Source organism: Rhopalosiphum maidis, chromosome 3 (assembly GCF_003676215.2).
Source record: "Rhopalosiphum maidis isolate BTI-1 chromosome 3, ASM367621v3, whole genome shotgun sequence".
Classification (NCBI taxonomy): Eukaryota; Metazoa; Arthropoda; class Insecta; order Hemiptera; family Aphididae; genus Rhopalosiphum; species Rhopalosiphum maidis.
Genome location: NC_040879.1, coordinates 61,989,668 through 62,012,259, shown reverse-complemented (window position 1 = coordinate 62,012,259; position 22,592 = coordinate 61,989,668). Strand labels below are relative to the sequence as shown.

At 32.8% G+C, this 22,592-nt stretch overlaps 5 protein-coding genes across 5 annotated transcripts; 2 read left to right on the top strand and 3 right to left on the bottom strand.

Moving 5' to 3' along the window:
• Positions 1-4,548: 4,548 nt before the first annotated feature.
• Positions 4,549-6,454, top strand: LOC113557684. The gene is made up of 4 exons (XM_026963245.1): positions 4,549-4,599; positions 5,130-5,284; positions 5,401-5,995; positions 6,083-6,454. Exons 1-4 carry the CDS (start codon positions 4,549-4,551, stop codon positions 6,452-6,454), a joined length of 1,173 nt encoding a protein of 390 aa, XP_026819046.1.
• Positions 6,455-7,210: 756 nt separating this feature from the next.
• On the top strand, positions 7,211-8,348 carry LOC113557685. The gene is made up of 3 exons (XM_026963246.1): positions 7,211-7,307; positions 7,375-7,595; positions 8,019-8,348. Exons 1-3 carry the CDS (start codon positions 7,211-7,213, stop codon positions 8,346-8,348), a joined length of 648 nt encoding a protein of 215 aa, XP_026819047.1.
• Positions 8,349-10,833: 2,485 nt separating this feature from the next.
• On the bottom strand, positions 10,834-12,826 carry LOC113557686 (protein ALP1-like). The gene is given in 3 exon segments (XM_026963247.1): positions 10,834-11,604; positions 12,480-12,565; positions 12,568-12,826. Coding segments are annotated over 3 exon segments (1,116 nt in total).
• A 5,188-nt stretch (positions 12,827-18,014) lies between these two features.
• On the bottom strand, positions 18,015-18,407 carry LOC113557687. The gene has a single exon (XM_026963248.1). The coding sequence runs from the start codon at positions 18,405-18,407 to the stop codon at positions 18,015-18,017; it is 393 nt and encodes a 130-aa protein (XP_026819049.1).
• A 1,222-nt stretch (positions 18,408-19,629) lies between these two features.
• Positions 19,630-20,268, bottom strand: LOC113557688. The gene has a single exon (XM_026963250.1). It carries the CDS (start codon positions 20,266-20,268, stop codon positions 19,630-19,632), a length of 639 nt encoding a protein of 212 aa, XP_026819051.1.
• Between the last annotated feature and the right edge of the window lie 2,324 nt (positions 20,269-22,592).

Genomic DNA, 22,592 nt, shown 5'->3' with positions numbered 1-22,592 from the left:
GAGCGTCGTGCATTCAGTGATGTTGTACGGCGCTCCTACGTGGGAGCCTGACCTGGCTGTCAGCAGGACCGGCCCGAAGGTGTTGGCATCGGTTCAGCGCATCGCCGCCATTGGCAGCGTGAGTGCGTACCGGACCGTGTTCTACGACGCCGTGACGGTCGTCGCGCGCACCATCCCCATCGTCCTGATGGCCAAGGAACGACTCGTGTCGTTCGGGGCCAGAAGGGCGACGCGGCCGACGGGAACGGACGACGGGGGGCCCCTCCCGCCGGGCGATCCAGCGGAGGCAGCGCCGGCACACGACCCTCAGGCTCTGAGGGCTCGGGTGTTGGCAAAGTGGGCTCGGGAGATGGTGCGCGAGTGGACCCGCACCTTGATCCCCCCGGACCTGCTCTGCCGGTGGGTGTCCAGGACGCACGGGGAGATGTCCTTTTACCTCACCCAGCTGATGACGTGGCATGGTTGTTTCAACCGGTTTCTCCGGAGGATCAACCGTGCACCGTCTGCCGGGTGTTCCCACTGCGGACCACCCGACGGCTACGGTGAGGAAGTCGACGACGCTCACCACACCCTCGTTCGCTGCGAAGCGTTCAGGGGTGAACGTGAGCGTCTCGTCGACGTGATCGGACCCTTCGACCCTGGCGGGCTGGTCCCCAAGATGTTGGAGAACCCGGCCAACTGGGGGGCGGTTGCCGACTACGCGAGGGCAGTGATGACCGCCAAGGAGGAGGCCGAACGCGGGAGGCAGTTTCGGCAGGGGGTGGCTCCGTCTAGGCGGCGGAGATGACGGCGACGCGTTCGGCGGGGCGACCTCGGCGGCTAGCTGGGTCGTCGGCTGGGGCGGCCTTCTCTTAGCCTCGGGCTGAGGGCAGGCCTCTCAATAGGTTTAGGGTACCACTGTAAGGGGTTGTGGAAGGGGGATTGTCCCTTCCTCACCCCATATAACGAATACCGTTTATTTTGTTTTTATAATTTATTTATATTGTTTTATATATATTGTTGTTGTTTTTTACCCAATAAACGATGGCGACTCACCACCCGAAGTATTGCCTCACGGCGTTTCCGGGTGGTGAGTGTATTGCCGGTTCAAAAAAAAAAAAAACAAAAAAAAAGGTAATTGTACTAATTCCCATGTGTTATTTTTATTTAGCGACTGAAGTTCTTCATTAATTGCATTTAACCATAGTTTTTCGTCATGTCGACCTATAATTGAATTATAGTCATACGGTAAATCATCAATCAAGGCATCTGCATTCAGTGCCAATGCACTAAAATCATAGTCTTCATGACATATTGGTGTTTTTCTGAATCTTGAAGTTTTGGGTGGTTGTTCTTCATTCATAGCTGTTCTCTCTATATCTCGAGTTTCATAATTTGGTTCTGGACATTTAATTTCATCAATAATGTGTGTATCTTTAATACTTGTTTGTTTTGGAAATTTATTTTCATTAAATATTACATCTCTTGATACAACTATTTTATTTTTATCTTCACTCCAAAGTCCATAACCATTTATGTTGTAACCAACCATAATACATTTCTTTGTTTTTGAATTTAACTTTGTTTTCTTTTACCCAGGAATGTGAACAAAAACTTCACATTCAAAAACTTTTATATAGAAAGATTTACCCTTTTATTTGTTCACAACTCAGCTGGAGTTTTGTTACATTGTAATGAACGACAAGGATCTGTGTTTGTTACATAAGTAGATGATACAATTGCTTCTCCCCATAATTTTTTATTAACACCAGAATTTAGTATTATACAGCGGGATTTTTCTAACAGGGTTCTGTTCATACGTTCAGCTACTCCATTTAATTGTGGTATTTACACCGTTGTGTATTGACTTTGTATACTCTTAGTAACACAAAATTCTTTAAAATCCTAAGAAATATATTCTCCTCCATTATCACATCTTATATGAGATATTTTACAGTTATGTTTTAATGTTACATAAGCCTCATACTGTATGACATATTCTAATACTTCACTTCTTTTTGATAAAAGATAAACGATTGTAAAGTGGGCGAAGTCATCAATTAACATTAAAATGTACCTTTTGTTATCCCATGTCGCAGGAGATATTGGACCACAAACATCCGTATATATAAGTTCCAAAGGGCGACTTGATCTTTGAAGCAATCTCTCCTTAAATGGACGTCTTTTTTGTTTACCTCCTAACATGATTCACATACAACATCAAGTGTCCTTAGTAGAAATGTCAATTCCGTCAACCATTTTCTCTTTGATTAATCTAGACAAGTTTGATTTACATAAATGACCAAGCCTTTGATGTCATAAGTTTGCATTTCCCCCAATAACTAAATTAGCATTAGCTGAATCATGCATATTATACATATTAAAAATAATTTGATACATTTTGTCATTCCTTTCACCCATAGCAACTAAATTATCTTCCTGTTGTATTAAAACCTTAGCATTGTAGAATATTATTCTCATTCCTTTCTCTTCAATTTTTCTAACAGAAAATAAATTATGCAACAAATCCGATACAAAAAGTACATCTCTAAAAGTAATGTTTTTAAAAATATTTTCAACATTAGAGAATACATGGATTGTACCTTAGTATTTGGCGTAGAGCATTTCCTTTTGTTTGGCCACAACGATTTTTATAGGTTGTTCCAATTCTTGAATTTCTGTAAAAAATTCTTTACTATTCACCATGTGGTCTAATGCTCCGTAGTCCAAGTACCAACATATTATATTTGAACTTGATAAATTCCCATTCACGGTGGCTGCAACTTGAGTATGAAAAGCGATGTGTTCTTTTGCACTACTAACTTCCTCAGTATGATTTGCTTTACTTGTTTTCTGTTGAATTTTAGACTTTTGTATCTTTACACGACAATCAGAGCGTTTATAACCTTTTCGCCAACAGTTGTAAAATTTGAATTGAAAATTGAGGTTTTTAATTGGATATTTATTTGTATTTCCAGAAAAAGTTGCTCCAGACACTTCCTTAACTCTTTTGCTATTATCTGTTTTCTGTAGTTCAATATCCAATATTTACTCTTAACAAAATTAAATGTTTGTTTATCATCACTCATAGGTTCCAATGCAATAACTATGCTATCATACGATTGATGTAAAGTTAACAACAAAATATTAATAACAAATGATTTGTCCATTTGCTGTCCAGATCTCTGAAGCTCACGTACACGATTTTCAAATAATAGAAAATGTGCCTCCAATGAATCTTTTTCATCATATTTCATTGTCAGCAATTTTCTGATCAAATGAAGACGACCAGCAACACCTTTCTGTTCAAAAGTTTCTTTTAGAGTGTCCCAGATTTCCTTTGCCGACTTTTTGTCTTTCACGTATCCCAAATGACTATCAGCAATTCTCTGAATAATTAAAGACTTACATTTTAGTTGTCTCTTTTTGTCTTACGCAGTTCTTGATTCTTCCGTGTCGAAATTCAAAAGTTCTTGTTCTTCGAGTAATACTTCCATCCGAAACTTTCAATTGGAAAAATTCTTTTCATTGAATAGCGGTACTTTGAATTTGTCATCTTTCATTTTATAAAAAAACGAAACTTTAGCAACAACCGAAAACACGTTTTTTTTATATATATATATATATTATTACATAGCCAGGATAGAGTGACTGGGCTCATAACCTATTGATTTAAAAAGAAAAACCGTGTTTTAATAACTGCAACGTAAACTTTATTATAAGACACTTCTATAATTAATTAATTAATAAGAAAAATTAGTTTCATGACAGCATGGTCTATACTTTACGTAACTGGGTAACGCAAAAAAAAATAATTATTTAAACATCATAATACAAAAGTTATAAAATAACATAAGCTAGAATTAGATAATAACAAAAAGGAATTATGTCTAACTTCAACAATAGGACGACGAGATAGCACAGTCGATAACTGTTGTGCCGATAAAATTTAAATAAACTTACGTACTAAAACTAGACGGCAAGAAGTGCACGGCAGCCGCTTGTTCATTAAAAATCGAAAAAACTACTATGACGGTAGTATTTTTGGGCAGACTGACTCAAAAACGCATTGGTATACGCACGCACTTATTATCTATATAACTGTTAAAACATAAAGCGGAAAAAACGATCTTCTATTGACACAGTAATAAAACAAAGAACGAGAGCGGTATGATACTATTACACGTTATCTTGACTTATTTTGGCTATTGCAGTGCACCTTGCGATATACTGGGTGATGGGGACGCCACTTTTTTAATGTTATTATAATTATCCCTGCTGGTACTACTGTTCCAGTATTGAAATCAATAATTAGAAAAACAACAAGTACTTCTTTTACTATACTCCGGCCCACGAGAGAACGACCGTAAAAACTCGTCCGACGCTGCGCATCGATTCCCCTTCCATATACCGATCGGAAGCCGGTCGGCAACGATCGCCGACAGGCATCGTTGACATTCGTTTATACGTAGCGATAGCAGTAGCAACGATTTTTCAATTTTTGTTTTTGAACCGCCGTTTATGTTTTACCGATTTTTTTTTTGCGATTACATTTATTTTGTATTTAAAATGGACAATCTCATTCAAGTGACACCCACAAAAAGGAATCGGAGAGGAAAGGTAAGCATTTTCATATATCTTTATATTATGCAATAGCTATTTACTATGCTTTAAAAAACAAGTTTAAAAAAAAAAAACTATTAAGACGTTTTTACCGTTAAAAACAGCTTTTTTTATGTTTTTTAAAGATAGTTTTTTTTATGTGTATAAACGTGTTTTGTTTTGTTAAAATATGTTTTTTGTTTTGTTAAAGCCATGTTTTTTGGTAAGGTTAGGTTAAAAAACGTTACGACTTTACATATTTTATTTTAAAAAACGTTACGACTTAATATATTTTATTTTAAAAAACGTTACGACTTAATATATTTTATTTTAAAAATCATTAAAGGTTTCAGGAGTAAAAATATTGTTTAAAATGCACGTTTATTATTTATGTTTTAAACGTTTAAAAAAAATCATTTTTTTCCGTCGTAAAAATATCTAGTTTAACTTCAGAGTAAAATAGTAAATGCGTTTATAATAATAATTTAATATAATTATAAAAGTAAAAAATCGAATAAAAATTACATTTCACAATATTTTTTACTTAGGTTGTTCATTCTGGCCAGAAACAAATCGTCATAAATATATACAAAGATCTATTGAAAACAGAACCTGATATAAAATATGATAATTTATTGAACAAAATATCTACAAAAAGTGGTATTGGAATCGGAACAATTAAAAGGACTATCAGAGAATATAAGTATACTGGCACACTATCCTCACCAGTTAATAAAAAGAACAGACCAACTGTAGTTGATAAAGTGGACGATTTCGACAAAAATGCAATTCGTCAAAAATCCACGCATTTTGGTTCAGACGAGAAATTCCGACTTTACCGAAAATGTTACAAGTGATAAACGATGACCCTGATCTTCCTAGTTTTTCACGTACTTCACTTCAAAGGTTGTTGAAGGACTTGCAATTCGAATACACCAAAAGAAATAGAAACAGTGCTCTTACTGAAAGAGAGGATCTTATTTTATGGAGACGGAAATATATTGCTGACATACGACGTTATCGCAAAGAAGGAAAAACAATTTATTTTTTGGACGAGACGTGGATCAACGCCGGGGATTGTTCATCAAGAGTGTGGTTCGACAAAACTGTGAAATCACACAGAGATGCGTTTAACAGAGGCTTAACTACCGGGTCAAAGAATCCTACTGGAAGAGGCAAGCGGCTCATTGTTGTTCACATTGGGTCGACCGAGGGTTTCGTCGCAGGTTGTCTTTTGTGTTTTGAATCCAAAAAAAACACATCAGACTACCACGACGAAATAAACGGCGATACATTTTTCGAATGGTTCTGTAGCGTTTTACCTTTATTAAAAGACGACTCGGTTATAGTGATGGATAACGCACCGTACCATTCGGTGAAAAAAGATCACCTACCGACCCCCTCATGGACGAAGGTAGCAATAATTGAATGGCTCTAGTCAAAAGGCGTCAATATCACCGAACCTTTGGTGAAGTTTGAACTACTTCAAAAAGTGCGACAGATCAAACATCAATACGACTTGTTTATTGTTGACGAAGAGGCGAAAAAACACAATCAAATTGTATTGCGTTTACCACCGTACCATTGCGAACTTAATCCAATTGAGTTGGCATGGTCGGTGGTAAAAGGACATGTCAAAAAAAATAATACGACATATAAATTGAACGACGTTCGTCAATTATTTAACGACGGTATAAAAAAGGTGACACCTGAAATGTGGTCCAATTTTGTGTCACATACGATTAAAGAAGAGGACAAATTTTGGCAGTTGGACTTCATTTCTGATGAGATGTTGGAAGAAACACAGGCATCGACATCGCACGTGTTAACTATAACCGGAGAGACGACTTCTGATTCAGAAAACAGTGATTGAAATTTTTTTATATTTGTACATAATCATGTTTGTTAATTTATTATTGTATTTTTAAGTTGTTAATTATACAGTGTGTAAACGGTAATCGAGAACACTCAATATCTTTGCGTAGAGACCTGCTATTTGAATTCTGTTTTTTTGGCAGTTGTTATGACATAAAAATACACATTTTTATGGTCTTTGAATTTTTTTTTACTTAACTAGTCACGCGCATGCGCATGTCAACTTTTTTTTTTTAAATGGCAACCCCCTGCCTTAACCACAAATTAATTTTTGCCTATTTTTTTAATGAATTTTGGTAGTTGAGTCAACTTTCTAAGTCCAAAATTGACCAAGTTACAGCAATTCAAAAAAAAAAAAAAAAAAATAGAAAAAAAATGCGCTCGATTTTCAGCTTTTTGATTGTAACTCTGAAAATAATTATTATAGGATTGTTAAAGATTGACATTTTTATAACTATTTATTACGGTGATATTCATACGTTATTTTAACTTCAATTACTGAATAATTTTCAATTAGAACGTTAAATTATAAATGTATTTATAAATTGTTCAAATTAATTAGGTAATTACCTCTGCTAATCTAATACTTATCGTATTTTTCGGTCATTAATAAGATTAAACATTAGGTTTACCTTATAGTAAACTTTTATCTGTATGACAATTTGATATAAAATTAAATACGATGAGATAAATGAAATAACTGAACATTTCGATATTTTTCATCGTTCAAACCGTGCGTTACTCCGTGACAAATATGCCTCATTCAGATAAAGTTGATATGTTGTTTATTTATTGGGAGTGTCAAAAAAATTCACGTCTTGCGGCACAAACATATGCACAACGTTACCCAGGTATAATTGTCTTTATTTTTCTTTAGATAATCTTCTAAGTTAGTTTCGTTATTTTTATTTACTTCAGATAGAGAACATCCTGTCCATAGTTTTTTTTATAACTTAGAAAGGAATCTAAGAACCTATGGATCATTTTCTAAAAGGGTAAATAATTTACAACAAAGACGAGGTGATGCTTTAGGTGAAGAGGTCGAGGAAAACCTATTAGCCTATGTTCGAGCAAATCCCAGAAGTTCAACACGGCACGTTGGTAGAGAGCTTGGAATATCTGATACCATAGTTTGTAAGATATTAAAAAAATATAAAATGCATCCATATCGACCAGATTTAGTTCAGCATTTGCGTCAGGGTGATGCACCTCGTAGACTAGCTTTTGTTGCGTGGTTGATGACCAGTTTAGACGAAAATCCATTTATTTTAAACTCAATATTATGGACAGATGAATCCAAATTTACTAATAATGGTGTAATTAATAAGCAGAATAACCGTTACTGGGACGATCAAAATCCACATTGGACATTTGAAACCAACAATCAAACTGTTTGGGGAACAAACGTTTGGTGTGGTTTAATTGGTGGTAAATTGCTTGGTCCATTTTTTTACGATGGAACACTAAATGGTAGACGATATTATAATTTTTTACTAAATGAATTACCAATGATGCTTGATGATATTCCTTTAGCTCTAAGAGGTAATATTATTTTTCAACACGACGGTGCTTCAGCTCACAATGCTCACATAGTTCGCGACTATTTAAATGCACAATTTCAAAATCGATGGCTAGGAACTTACGGACCCATTGAGTGGCCACCACGATCATCTGACCTTACGCCACTAGATTTTTTTTTATGGGGACACTTGAAAACAATAGTGTATGCTGATCCTCCTATAAATCTTCAAAATTTAAAAGATAAGATAACAGAAACATGCAATCGACTGACTGATGAACAAATTACTGCTGCAACAAATAAAGAATTTATGCGGCGCGCTGAAGCATGTTTTGTTCACGGCGGAGAACAGTTTGAACAATTTATTCGTTAGATTTATTTTTTATTTTTAGATTTTTATTAATTAAATAAATTGGTAACTTAAATAAGAATTGAATTTTTTATTAATTATTAATACGTTCTAATAGATCCATTAAATGTAAAGAAATAAACAACATACTAATTTACGTTTTTTCTGCTATAATAAGTTATGATTTATTACACAAATTAAAGAGAAAATTATTGAGTAATTGAAGTTAAAATAACGTATGAATATCACCGTAATAAATAATTATAAAAATGTCAATCTTGTCAAACTTGGTCAATTTTGGACTTAGAAAGTTGACTCAACTACCAAAATTCATTAAAAAAATAGGCAAAAATTAATTTGTGGTCAAGGCAGGGGGTTGCCATTTAAAAAAAAAAAGTTGACATGCGCATGCGCGTGACTAGTTAAGTAAAAAAAAATTCAAAGACCATAAAAATGTGTATTTTTATGTCATAACAACTGCCAAAAAAACAGAATTCAAATAGCAGGTCTCTACGCAAAGATATTGAGTGTTCTCGATTACCGTTTACACACTGTAATTGTATATAGAATTTTGACTACTATTATAATATAGGCAAAAATAAAAACTATTAAATATAACATGTATACAAAGTAGAGAAATAAAATAAGTTTTTTTTAAATATATTTTTCATTTGGTTTAGTTATAAACAGGCATGTGCCTAATCAATAAATGTTAAAATATTAAAAACAATGATAATCAATAAATTATGGTATTTAGTAAAAAAAGTAGATAACCATATCACATAAAAAAAAATGCTGGTATTTTTTTTATTATTTACGTAGATTTTAAATGTGTTATAATATCGGTGGAAAAAATGTATCAATGCTCTCCCAGTTTATTATTTTAGGTTCTTCATTTAATCAATAATATCTATGATTATTTATTATGTTTATAACAAAAAATACCACTTGTATTATAATACACAATGGAACTAGCGCTGCGACGCAATGCATTTGCTATGTGTTTTTATGAACCGCTGTATACACGCCGCCGAGTAGTGGGAATAGAACTATGGTGGGAGAAAATCAGGTTGACAGCGCTCGCAACGTTCAGTATCGATGCGCGGATTACGGTCGTTCTCTCGTGGGCCGGAGTATACTAATACTACTACTACTACTATTACTACTACCACAACCACAACAACAACTACTCCTTTGCCACCGAAGCCACTAACATCACAAAAGGAAAGTCATGGATTATGGTACTACATGTTACTAGTGTAACCATTACACAATCTACAGGGTTACCGAGGCTTAGCACTGAGTTTACCAAGACTCAAAACAACTGAAAGGGGAATTTTCAGTGACTCGCGTCTTGCGACGCATAACAAATCGTGCCTTTTTGGGGGGACAGAGGGGAAAATATAGTTACGATATAATAAAACGACGAAGCAGCAAATAGTGTTGTGGAGTTGATAGACTGGCATCTTTGGGCACCAGCGGTCCGTGGTGTTGGTTTAAGGCCGGTTTACACTTATCAAAGTAGCCCCGTCCGTGAACCACAAATTAGTGGCACGGATTCTTTTTTGATAATATAAACACACCACACGTACGTGTGACAAGCTCGTACAAGTCGTGTTGTCCGATCCGTGCCGGCACGGACATGTATCAAAATTCTCATACGTAGGGAGAACATTTTATTTTTATATTTTTAATATGTCTAGTTTTCATTCAGTGAAATGTTCATTCATGTTTGGTTCTTTACAATATTAAATTTATTATAATAAATATAATTTATATTAAATTTATTTAATACAATAATATTTTTTGTATACATTTTTTTCAATTTAATTTTTTACTTGTACATAAAATTATAATGGCAGAAAAAAAATGGTCTGAGGACAAAACAATGAAATTTATTCATTTGTACGAAAGCCATGAAGTTCTTTGGAATACAAGTATATCTGAATATAAAAACAAACATGCTAGACAAATAGCGCTTGAAAAAATATGCAATGAAATGGCCATAGAGAATTTTGGTGTAAACGAAGCAAAGGCAAAAATTAATAATATACGTTCTGCTTATTGCCAAGAGGTGAAAAAGTGTCTGCATCAAAACATTCAGGTATCTAATCTATATTAGATAAGTAATAATTTTCATTTTATACATCATACTTTTCATTATTTTTAGGAACTGGAACCGATTCTATTTATAAACCTTCAGTACCTTGGTTTAATTTAATGGATTTTTTTCTTAAATCACATGTAATCCAACGGCCATCATAAACAAATTTGGTAAATTTAATTTATAGAATTATTGTTATAATAGTAGTTAAAAATATTAAAAATACATAGTCACATTTTTTTTAATAAGCATAGAAATAATAAACATAGTTTATATAATAGCAGATAGAAAATGTAATATAAATAATTATTCGACAAATAATTATGAAATTAACATTAACTATGTTTATTAATACATTTCGATTTTCTAAATTCGCAATGAATATTACACATCGAAAATATTTTCTTACCATGGTACTGCACCTTCTTCGTTGAAATATTTATATAAAAGCTCTCGTTTTTCAATCGCACTTCTCGGATAATTTTGCCCAAATCTTAATGGTGGAGCTTCAACTAAACTTGTAGGTTGTATTTGAGAATGCCAAGAACCCATTCGAACTGTTGTACTTCCCGCCAATTCTTCATCATATGATCCCGGAGGCATATATGATGACCCCGATGTGATACGCAACCAATTATGTAGAGCACATGTTGCTTTAACAATTTCTTCGACTTTACTTGGTTGAAGTTGTATTGGTTTCAAATAAATTTGAAATCTATGTGCCAATATCCTAAAAGCATTTTCGACTATACGACGCGCTCTTGATAGTCTATAGTTAAATATGTAATGTTCTTTTGACAATTTTCTCCTGGAATATGGTTTCATCATATATTTCGTTAACGGGAAGGCATCATCGGCAACAAAATAACCATTTTCTAGTAAATTTAAAAAATCATTTTCAATAGCTAACTTTAATGAAGAGTTTCGAAATATTCCTCCATCGGAACATCTTCCATTTGCACCAACATCTAAGTAGCGAAAGCAATAATCATGATCAACAACAGCTAATAATACTATGCTAAATGATCCTTTATAATTAAAAAATTCAGATCCACTATTAGCTGGTGCTTTTATTACTATATGCTTTCCGTCTATTGCTCCATAACAATCAGGACAGTTCCATCTTAAACCAAAATTTTTTCCTATTTCATTCCATTCTTCAACACTTGATGGACACTGAAATATCAAACATTTATTGTAAAATTACTTAATAAAATAATTTATCAATATTATTATATTTTATGTTTGTAGATATCTAATGTAATTTTTTGCACTCAAAGTAGTAGCATTGAGAATGAAAATGAAAAATGTGATAACGAAAATTCAGAGACTACAGAAAAAACATCACCACAAAACCAAGTTAATTTCGAAAACTGTACTGAAACCATTCAAACTATTAATCCATCTTTAACCAAACCAATGTCAACTACTAACTCAATCCCGATAAATTTAAATAAAAAAAGAAAATTAACTCCACAAAATTTTTTTAACATTGATACCACAGTAGATAGATTGGAAAAAATTGCAGCAATTGCATCTGCGCCAAAAGTTGAAAATCCGTTTGAAATTTTTGGTAAAAGTGTTGCTGTTCAACTTAATCAACTTCCTAAAAGGCAAGCACTTGCATCGCAATTGAAAATACAAACTATCTTAACAGAGGAATTGTTGAAGTACGAAGAAAGCCGTGAATCAAATAATAAACAAACTCAAATTCATCATGATACATACACTATTCAATCTCGTCAATCAAACTACGAAGAAGGCCAATACCATTTACTATCTAATTCATCCTCATCCATTGATTTAAATATTCCATCAGTAAGTTCAAATTATACGTATAATGAATCTTTTGAGTATAATATTGAAGACACAGAAGAACCCGCACCGCAAACATTTGAACAGTTATTTAGTTCCATAAGTCAATAAAAGTTATGTCAGCGTATTTATCATTTTGTTTTTATATATTTAATTGTTTTTTATGTATATTATATATTTCATAAGTACTGATATAATTATTTAAAGTGAAAATAAATTTATTATAATAAAATTACCTTTATGAAATTTTCCAAAACATTATAGATTTCTGTACAAAAATCAGGTACAAACAAACTTATGGTACATTTGGGCACTCGAAAAAGTACTGTAGTGACGAATACGACTCTCCAGTAGCGAGAAATCTTAATGTGATTTCCAGCTTTGTCTTAGCTGGTATTGCTTCTCGAAAAAATGTGTCCTGTTTTTGAATACGGGTTTCCAATTTTTTTAGTAAAATATTAAAATGACCATTACTCATCCTCATATAGTTCATGAAACCTGGTCTGTCTTCCACTCGGAGCTCCATTAATAACGTATTTGATCCACCTAAAATATTCGCCTGGCAACCCAATCTCGCAACCATATTTTTCTTTTCTTTTTACGATTAGAAATAATTTGGTTTGCACACTCTTGAGCCAAAACTCCGCAGACTGATAACACTACGTCTGCCAGTTCTGGTTCCATTTTGGCTACTGATAAATTTACTTGGACACCACTGTCTAGTGTAAACACTGTCATCAGTACTCGAATCAAAGTTACACTGATCCGTGGTTCACGGACGTGGCTACTTTGATAAGTGTAAACGAGGTCTTATTTATGTTCGGAATATTGAAGAATGAAGATATTTGATGACTTTTTGATCACGTGGTTTTTTGTGGATAGTGGTCAGCAACCAGAGTGGACCTTGTCCATGTGTTATACACTTGAAAAAATCGTCTTGTCGGTATGCAAGTAGATCGAAGAAGAAAAAGAATAGCATCAACGGAATACAGTTGACGGTGAAAAAAAATGCCAGAGTCCGGAAATCGTCATGGCAGCTGATTTGCGGGATTGTACATAATTGTTTGGGGGTCAGAAAGCACTGTGTGTGGTACCAGTTTCGACAACGACGACGGTGACGGCAATACCCGCCAGCGGCTGCGGGTCGTGTGCGTAAACACTGCTGAGTGCGGGATCGGGGGGGAATGGTGTTATATAATATTGTTGTTGTCATTGATAATACTATTTGCGCGGTAACTGTTAATAATAATAATAATTTATACACGATTCATAAGAGCCCCAAAATTTCGTGACGTTACAATTTGTATTGCTAACCAACGAAACCAATGGAACAGACATTGAAAATGGTGAAGAAACTCCCTGCAAACAACATAAGCGTCTTTTAATTGAAGCTATATCAATTGGTTTTGTTGATGAGATAATATTATCCTTAGGCGAAACTCAAGATGATGCTCGCACATTCTTAGAAAACGACAATGAACGCCAAAACGAAGCTTTAGATTCACATGAGAATCCATTTCAAATATGGGCAGATGCTATTTTTATAGAAAGTAAGAAATTAATAAAAGATGGAACAGGTATAAATCTAATATATTGCCTTGAATTGGTTTCAGTTCTTATAAAAACAATGAAATATATACCTTTGTGGTCAGGTGTAATGATACCAATTTTAATTACGGAGAAGACATTTCAAGTTATGCTGCTGTAGAATCAAGTTTTAAGAAACTTAAAAATATTACTATGAAACACGTAACTTTACCTACAAATATCGAGATATTTTTGGAAAACCACATTCAAGTACTCAAAAGATCCTCACTGATACGTTCTGCCAAAAATGAAATTCATCATTCACCGCTTGTACATAATATCAACTCTACGCCTCAAATAACGACGTGCGAAATTTTAGAAGGTGATACTGATACAATTGACAATGAAGACGAGTTTTGTAGAAATCATGGTGACGTTATTCATACAATTGATGATACTTAAAATATTATGGTTGATGACGTCGTAATAGGAAAATTGAATGACGAAATATCAGAAGAAAGAAGTATCGAGTATAAAACTTATCCGTCAAGTAATATAGGTATATATAATATTTTTTTTAAATTTTAAATAATTCGTATATTTTATTAATTTTAAAATTTTAATTTAGTTTGAGATTTATTAATCTGATACAAATTTAAAAACAATAAATCATTATAATAACAATAATAATATTATAAAAATAATAAAACTCGTCCCATATAAAAAATTATTTTTAAATTTAATATTTATTGATTTTTTTACCTACTATTTCGTTCAAAATAAGGATAGAAATAATTTATTCAACTCTAATTATTGTATAGGTATAGTTGATGGTAATAAAAAAATAGTGTAGACGTTTAGTATAATTAGAAAAATAAATATATTTTGTTCTATAATAAAACAAATTTTACTATCAAGTCTTACTTTATCGAGTTAACAACATATTTATTTATATTAACATTATAAATAAGCTTATAAATATATATCTCGTAGTTTTTTTCCAAAAAGACTAGGTACTTTGCAATGGGGTAGCTTGTTTGCGAACTACTTATTATTTTTCCAAACAGCCTGCTGTTATTCATGCTCATTACATACAGACTAACAGCAGTTAGGCCCTTTAAGAACTACAATCATCTTATGGTAAAAACTATTTTATTATTTTATTTTAAGGGTTATTGATAATAACACAGTACAATGTATGTAACATAAATGTAATATGTAACATTATTATTTATTACTTATTAATTTTGTACAGTTGTTGACTATTGAATTACTAGTTTAATTATATAATACTAAAAAAAATTATATGTAAAATATTAAATTAAGTTGAAATATTACATTATAATTTTTAATATTTTACATAATTTTTTTTTGAAAAAACTAATTTTCATATGGCCTACGACATATATATTATTTATCTACTTCACTTTTAACTTACAAGTAAAAAAAAAAAAATATATATGAAACATTTCCCACATTACTTTAAAAATTTTTGTAATCATATTATAAAAATAAATATGTATTATAATATTATTAATTTACTATTTCATTTTTAAAAATTATTTATTTTTGTATTAGAACAAAAAAGTTAAATTGAAGAGAGCTTGGCTCTTGAAAAATTGGAATCGTAAAAAACATAGAAAATCAAAATCATACCTAATTCCCAACTCATTTGCGATATCTTGATATAAGTAATTCACGGAGTATGAAGTCATTACCAATTTTAAAGAATGGGTCTTGATTTGAGGAATTAAAAAGTAGCAAAACAAAAATATCCAAGGAAAAGTTATTTTCAGCAATACATATGTAATTGACTCCATTACATCAATCATTATAGTAATTATTAACATTGAAAAGAAATATTTTAGTTTTTATGACACTATTCAACCAGAAACATAACGAATCATGTTTATTCAAAAAATAAAAAATAAATTAAACAATTTCTGTGAGGCTATTTGTGTACCGTTGTAATTTTAAAAGAACTGATTTTCAACAATAGTCAGTCTTTGAAAGACTGTCAGACTGTCTTACTGGTTATAATATATATTAATTATTATTTAATAATAGGTATAATATTGTCAACAATAACAATAATTAAAAACAATTTGTTTTCATACACACCATTAATAAAGCAAAACCCCCCACACATCATCACCCAAAATCAGTAGTACGCACGAAAAAAAATTACGCAATACACACGCACGTAGTACGTAGTATTATTGTTGACGTAGCCATTTCAACTATTTAAACAATTATAGAATACTTTATTATAGGCTATTTCTTAATTAATATTAATATTACAATATAACTTAATATGAAACTAACCAATATTTACTAACTAATACAATAGACCTCAGCGCCTTCGTATAAATGGTCGTAGTCGTGTGTGCACTACGTCTACTGCGGACCACGATGGGGTAAACCGCCACGACCGCGTCCAGGATGCGGTCCACTACCAGGCCTATGCGTTAAGGTAGCCCACACACGGTCCGGTCGGCCTGTTAGTTATGCCTGCTAGTTGTGGTCTTTTACACTAAGCAAAACTTCATTTGTTAACGCGGATTGATCCGATGTATTTCTGTGTGGTCTTTGGCGAATGCGTTGAGTTTGATGTGATATTGTTACTGGTGAGCTTGTAGTGAAAATTGATGCATTTATATTTTCTGCATCACGGTCTGGCGAATTAGTGGTAACTGATTGTGTTTCTCCCTAAAAAAATGCGACTATTTAAAATGGTAGCAAGGTTTTTTTTAATAAATAAATAATATGTGTAGGTAATACTTCAATAATATGTGATATAAATATATGTGTTTTTTATTTTCTATAAATATCAATCAAATTTTATTTGTTTGATCAAAAAACTAGGAAATTAATACAAGGCTCCAAATGAATTGTTACAAAAGCAGTTAAAAATATTAAAAATACATAGGCATACAATTTTTTTATAAGCATTTATTGCTTAGTAACCAAAAAACAACATCCACTTTCCCTTTTTTTTATTTATAGTTTCCACGAACATCAGAAGAATGGAGAAATATTTCTCAACGTTTTGAGAAAAATTGGAATTTTCCGCATTGCTTTGGGGCTATGGACGGGAAATACATAAGCATTATTCCTCCAAGTGGAAGTGGATCGGAATTTTTAATTATAAAGGCCGTCATAATATGGTTCTATTGGCAATAGTTAATGCAGATTACCAATTTATAATATGTGATATCGGAACGAACGGTAGGATTTCGGATGGTGGTGTTCTAAACAACACGACATTTTATGAAAAATTTAAAAATTCCAGACATGGAGACAGTCAAAGATACTTCTAGAAAGCTACCATACGTGTTTGTGGCAGACGATGCATTTCCTTTGCAGATAAATATAATGAAACCCTTCAGACGAGCTGCTTTAGTTTCTATTAAAAGAAAGGTATTCAATTATCGGTTATCACAGGCAAGAAGTATTGTCGAAAATGTTTTTGGTATTATGGCAGCACGGTTTAGGATTTTTCACACACAAATTAATTTAGAACCGAAAAATATTGATTCTATTGTTATGGCTTGTTGCATTCTGCATAATTTTTTAATGAAGTCAGCGCCAAACACATATGCACCTACAGAACTTTTGGATCACGATGATTTAGAAAATGGAATAACAAGTTTTGGGCTGGATTCACAAGATTCAAACATGGATAGACTTGACCGAAGAACGCAAGGAAATACAAACAATGATGCTAAAAATGTTAGAGAGGATTTTGTGAGTTACTTTTCAAATGAAGGACAAGTTCCCTGGCAACTTAACTTTGTTTACTAATATATATTATATACTATATTTAATTTTATTTACCATTTTTATTATTAAATTTAACGTATAGCTGTGTGCTGTTTTTATAATTAAACAATTTATAAACGTCTATGTGTGCTGTATATTATAAAAATAATCAATATATTAAAGGTCTTATTAATTATAATGTAAATGATGTTTGTAAAATACTTATATAATTGTTTTTAAACACAGATACAAATACATCTATTCAGAATTAGAAATTATTTTAAATTTTAATAAAAGATATAATGATATGGCACCAATATTAATGCGAAAGTAGATAAAACTGTTTATGTATGTAGATAGCAGACAGCACCACTACCAAAATAAAATATCTTATATTGACAATAACATAATATCAATTTATAAATAATAATATAATATAAATAATCTATCTAGAAATATCAACTATCAAGTAAATATTGAATTTAACATACTTCAGAGGCACTATTCTCGTCATCACTTTCAATATTTGAATGTGAATTACGTGGTGTGTCTTGGTCGTCAAAAAAACTTAACATATTGAAGTACCATAATTTCGGCTGGTAGACATCGTCTGCCCCTGATCCTGACCTAGTTGATTCCTTTACTTTTTTTATTTCTTTCCGGTAGCTGCTGCTCAAGTTATTTATTTTTTTTACTACCTCTGACCTCGTTGCAGAAGAGTCAATTTCTTTTAGCTTTTCAACTAAAAGTTTGTAGGCAGCGTCCTTTTTGCATCTATCATGGTATGCTTTAGATTTTATTTTCCACAAACAATCTTCGCTTCGATAAATATTAATAAAATCTTCAATACACTGAGATTCTTTCTCTCGAGACATTTTTTTTTTAATTACAATACTTCACGAAAGTGCAGTGCAGTGCAATACGCAGAATAGTATAGCACGTTGTTTGTGGGACGTTACGTCGAAAGACTATTTAAATAGAAATTTTAAAGAGGTGTCGTACAACAAACTATTAGACAACTTACACATGTTAGATTTGCCAGGATCACTTGATTCTTTGAAAAAAAAAATAAAAAGTTTACGTGATACCTACCGCAAGGAATTGCAAAAGGTTAAAAAAAAGTGGTGCCGGTGCAAATGATGTATACAAGCCAAAGCTTGCATGGTTTTCTTCAGTTGAAGTATTCTGGCAACGATCTATCATAGGAAGAGAATCGTCTTCAAATTTGGTAAGTAAATAGATAAATAATAAAGAATCAATTACCTATCAATAAATAAATATTAAGAATAATATATTAATACCGAAATAATATTATAAATTGTATAATTACAAACCTTAAGAATGCCTCAAAGTTAATGTATCTATTAACTGTATGTTGGCATGTATTTATTAAAGTTTCATATATAACCTTACCAATTGATATTTATTATATATATAATATTAATAATTATAGGTATTTTACATAAAATAGTTTATAATAGTTCTTTTTTAAAAACAAATATCAGAAATCGTTGTTTTACGTGATTTCGTAAAAGTTTAAATTTCAAACGCACGTAAATAAATATTAGTTTAGCGTGGTAGTTTTTTTTACAGATGTTTGAAGAAAAACTTATGGAGAACTATGTATCAGTTTCAAACCTTAGGTATTTATACTTAAAATTAAATGCATTTTCAACTACAAAATAACTTAAAATGTTCGGGATTTTATCAATTTCGTAAAAATTTGATCCTTATACGCTTATAAAAAAAGTTGTGACATACGATTTTTGATTTTTTTTAATGGCTATAAGTAGAACTTATGATAAACGTTACATTACATTTAAAACAATTTTTGGCCAGCCAAATTATTTTTATAGACATTTAAAAAAAAAACCAAGAAAAATAAAAAATGTCAACTGCCTATAAATAGCTCAAAAAAAGTCAATAATAATTTTACAAATGCTAGTTTCAGAAATGTATTATTTATTATAATAAATAAGAAAACATGGGTCAATTAATGTTATACTTTGATGTATATTTGGTTATATTACCTTTTATTACATTATCTATAATATTGATGAAATAGTGAAATACATACACTTATACGTTTTAAAAAAGTTATTCATTTTCGACTGTTAGTGTTGGTTCTATACCAATTGACGTCATTTGCCATGGAACTGATAATTGTGTCATAAATTGATGCATGTACCACTGCCGAACCTCTTCTCCATTTCGACCATAATTATTTGAAGAATAAAGGCGGTCTATTGGGAGCATTAAGGTCGGCATGTTTCGCCACGCCCCTGGTGCTATAACCCCCGTGTTTAAGTCTTCATCGTCCACAGATCCTGAAGGAAAATATGTTCTGGGAGAAGTTTGTCGTAGCCAGTTGTGTAGAGAGCAAGCCGTTTTCACTAAAATTTCTACGGTATTCACATTTAGTGGTATAGGCGTGTTAAAAACACGAAACCTACTAGCCAACATACCAAACGCATTTTCAACAACGCGCCTGGCCCTCGATAGTCGATAATTGAAGACTCTCTCTTCTACTGTTAGACCTCTATGTGAAAAAGGTTTCAAACAGTATGTTGTCAGGCAAAAAGCATCATCTCCTACGCAAAGTCCTCCTCTTGGCCAATTGAAGAGGTTTTGTTCAAGTGCTATTTTTAAAGTTGAGTTCCTGAATACAGTGCTGTCTTTGGCTCTACCATCTTGTCCAACATCTATATATCTAAAACAATAGTCTGCATCTACCATAGCAAATAACACAATACTATAGGTTCCCTTGTAGTTGAAAAACATTGATGTCGAATTAGGAGGGCGTTTAATTCGAATATGTTTCCCATACAGAGCCCCACAGAGGTTAGGGAAATTCCATTTATACTCAAATCCTTTCTGGATCTCCTCCCACTGGATCGTTGTCTCTGGTACCTAAGAATAATTAAATAAAAAAATTATAAACTCTAATAAAATCTTAAATTTAAATGTTTACAAAATCGAGTAAAATAACGAATTATCCCCCATCGATTTAAAAATTTTGTAAAAATTCAAAAAGTATAAGTCGTGGAAACTAAACTGCTATGATAGTTACGAGATAGTATAAGATACTTTTTTTTCAGAATATAAAGCAATGTTCGATGTCTGAAGACGAACTAGACTCATCATCATGTATTGCTGATAATGAAAGTGACACTGAGCACACGTCTGAAGTATCAAAAGTGTTAACGCCAGAGTCACAAAGTTTTGTTAAACCTTCAACATCTGCTTCTTGTAAACCTAAGTTATTAGGAAAGCGTCCGTCATTAGGAAAGTTACCACCGAAACGTATAAAATTAGGATCACCGTGTACTAAACAAATTCCGAATAGATTTGAAAATTCAATCAACAAATTACAAAAGATAGCAGAAAATGGCTACTGCAGACACAGAGACCAATATGACAAATTTGGCAGACATCTTGCTTCTCAAATGCGAGAACTCCCTTTGAAAAATTTCATTATACTTCAAAGCAAGTTTCAAAACCTAATAACTGAAGAGAAACTCGCAAATTTATATGGAAATTACAATGAACTACAATCACAAAGTGGTGTCATAAGTCGTCCAAACAGCATTAGTCCAACTTCACATCACGAAGTTATTGGGACTACTATGTATAGTGAACCTGAAAACACATATAGTGAATCATCTGGCTCGTGCTTCACGGAGAGAGAGTCTCCACAAGACATGGATATTCTGAACGAAGCATTAATAAGTATTGTAAAAACCCCGAAGACTTGTTGCATGATGGCGACGACAATATATAAAATGTATTGTATGTATTATTGTATTGTATGTATTATTTGAGTTTGTTTATAAAAATGTACAGAAGCATAATATAATACATCGTTTTTATATTTCAAACTGTTTATAACTTATTTTATATGATGTGATATTTTTAAATACGTACCATAACCAAAAAAAAAACAAATTATTAATTAGATTTGTAGTTTTGTTCCATTTTTTTTGTGATTATTACTTAAAGTAATCAAAAATAAGTTTGAATTATATTACTTACCTTAATAAATGGTTGGAGAACTTCATAAATAGCGGACAACACTTCAGGTAAAAAAACTGAAATTGAGTTGTGGCGGTACTCTAAATAATAACGCCAGAGACCTAAAACTATCTCCAGTTGCGAGATACCTTAGAGTAATTCCAGCTTCGTTTTACACGGGATTGCCTGTCTGAATACTGTATCTTGTTTTTTAATTAAAGGTTCAACTAATTCTAACAATTCTTGAAATTGAGGGGCCGTATTCTTAAAACATTTCGGTATGTTTCTGGATCCTCTTCTTTCAGTTCTTGGAGAAGTCTTGACGATGCCCCTAATTCTTCCCTTCTTTGTATCCATGGCCTGACCACCATCGTCTCTTTTTGTGGTGAAAAGCTCGTTAAGCATTTCTAAAACTAAGTTCCCTGACACCCTCTCTTAACAACTGCTTAATTAACTTTTTACGTGAAACGACAGACAACATGGTTGCTGAATAGTGAATAACTAACTGGAGAGTGCGAGTAGCAGCAACAGTAGTGTGACCAGATTGCCCGCTGCTGCTTGCTGGTACTACTACCAGCCGCTGGTAAGCAGCAGCTGGCAACCAGCATAATGTGACCCGTGCATTAATACAGCTCACTACGTAGGCAGCTGCAGTTTCGTGACGGCCCACACCAACGTTCGCGGCGGCGCCCGTCTTGTGGTGGGGATGCGTGAACAAAACGAGTTTTGGTCGGCCGAGTGGTTCACTCTTAGATGGAATAGAGTTTAGTATTGTGTATTTTATATACTCTTACTGGGCTTATGAACTTACTTCAGTGACATATTGCAAACGTGAATTGGGTATTGGAAAAATGCGGTAGTCGATTGGAACAACTACTTACAAGAAGTTTGTGTTTGGCGCATAGAGAGCAACAACAATCAAGTAGGTGGTCCAAACTTAATAGTTGAAAATGATGTAAGTCTTTTCGTACGCTAGAAAAATAATGCAGGGCGTATATTACTTCAACAATGGATGTTTGGTGGTATATGCTGTGAAACTAAGGAATGTT

Excerpts from the sequence above, each read along its gene's own strand:
- LOC113557684 (XM_026963245.1), top strand. The coding sequence starts at position 4,549 with ATGGACAATCTCATTCAAGTGACACCCACAAAAAGGAATCGGAGAGGA. Across the intron at positions 5,285-5,400 it reads AGGACTATCAGAGAATATAA|ACGAGAAATTCCGACTTTAC; the intron begins GTATACTGGCAC and ends ATTTTGGTTCAG. Across the intron at positions 5,996-6,082 it reads CGACCCCCTCATGGACGAAG|ATCAAACATCAATACGACTT; the intron begins GTAGCAATAATT and ends AAAGTGCGACAG.
- LOC113557685 (XM_026963246.1), top strand. The coding sequence starts at position 7,211 with ATGCCTCATTCAGATAAAGTTGATATGTTGTTTATTTATTGGGAGTGT. Across the intron at positions 7,308-7,374 it reads ATATGCACAACGTTACCCAG|ATAGAGAACATCCTGTCCAT; the intron begins GTATAATTGTCT and ends TATTTACTTCAG. Across the intron at positions 7,596-8,018 it reads CTGATACCATAGTTTGTAAG|GACGGTGCTTCAGCTCACAA; the intron begins ATATTAAAAAAA and ends ATTTTTCAACAC.
- LOC113557687 (XM_026963248.1), bottom strand. The coding sequence starts at position 18,407 with ATGTCTCGAGAGAAAGAATCTCAGTGTATTGAAGATTTTATTAATATT.
- LOC113557688 (XM_026963250.1), bottom strand. The coding sequence starts at position 20,268 with ATGGTAGATGCAGACTATTGTTTTAGATATATAGATGTTGGACAAGAT.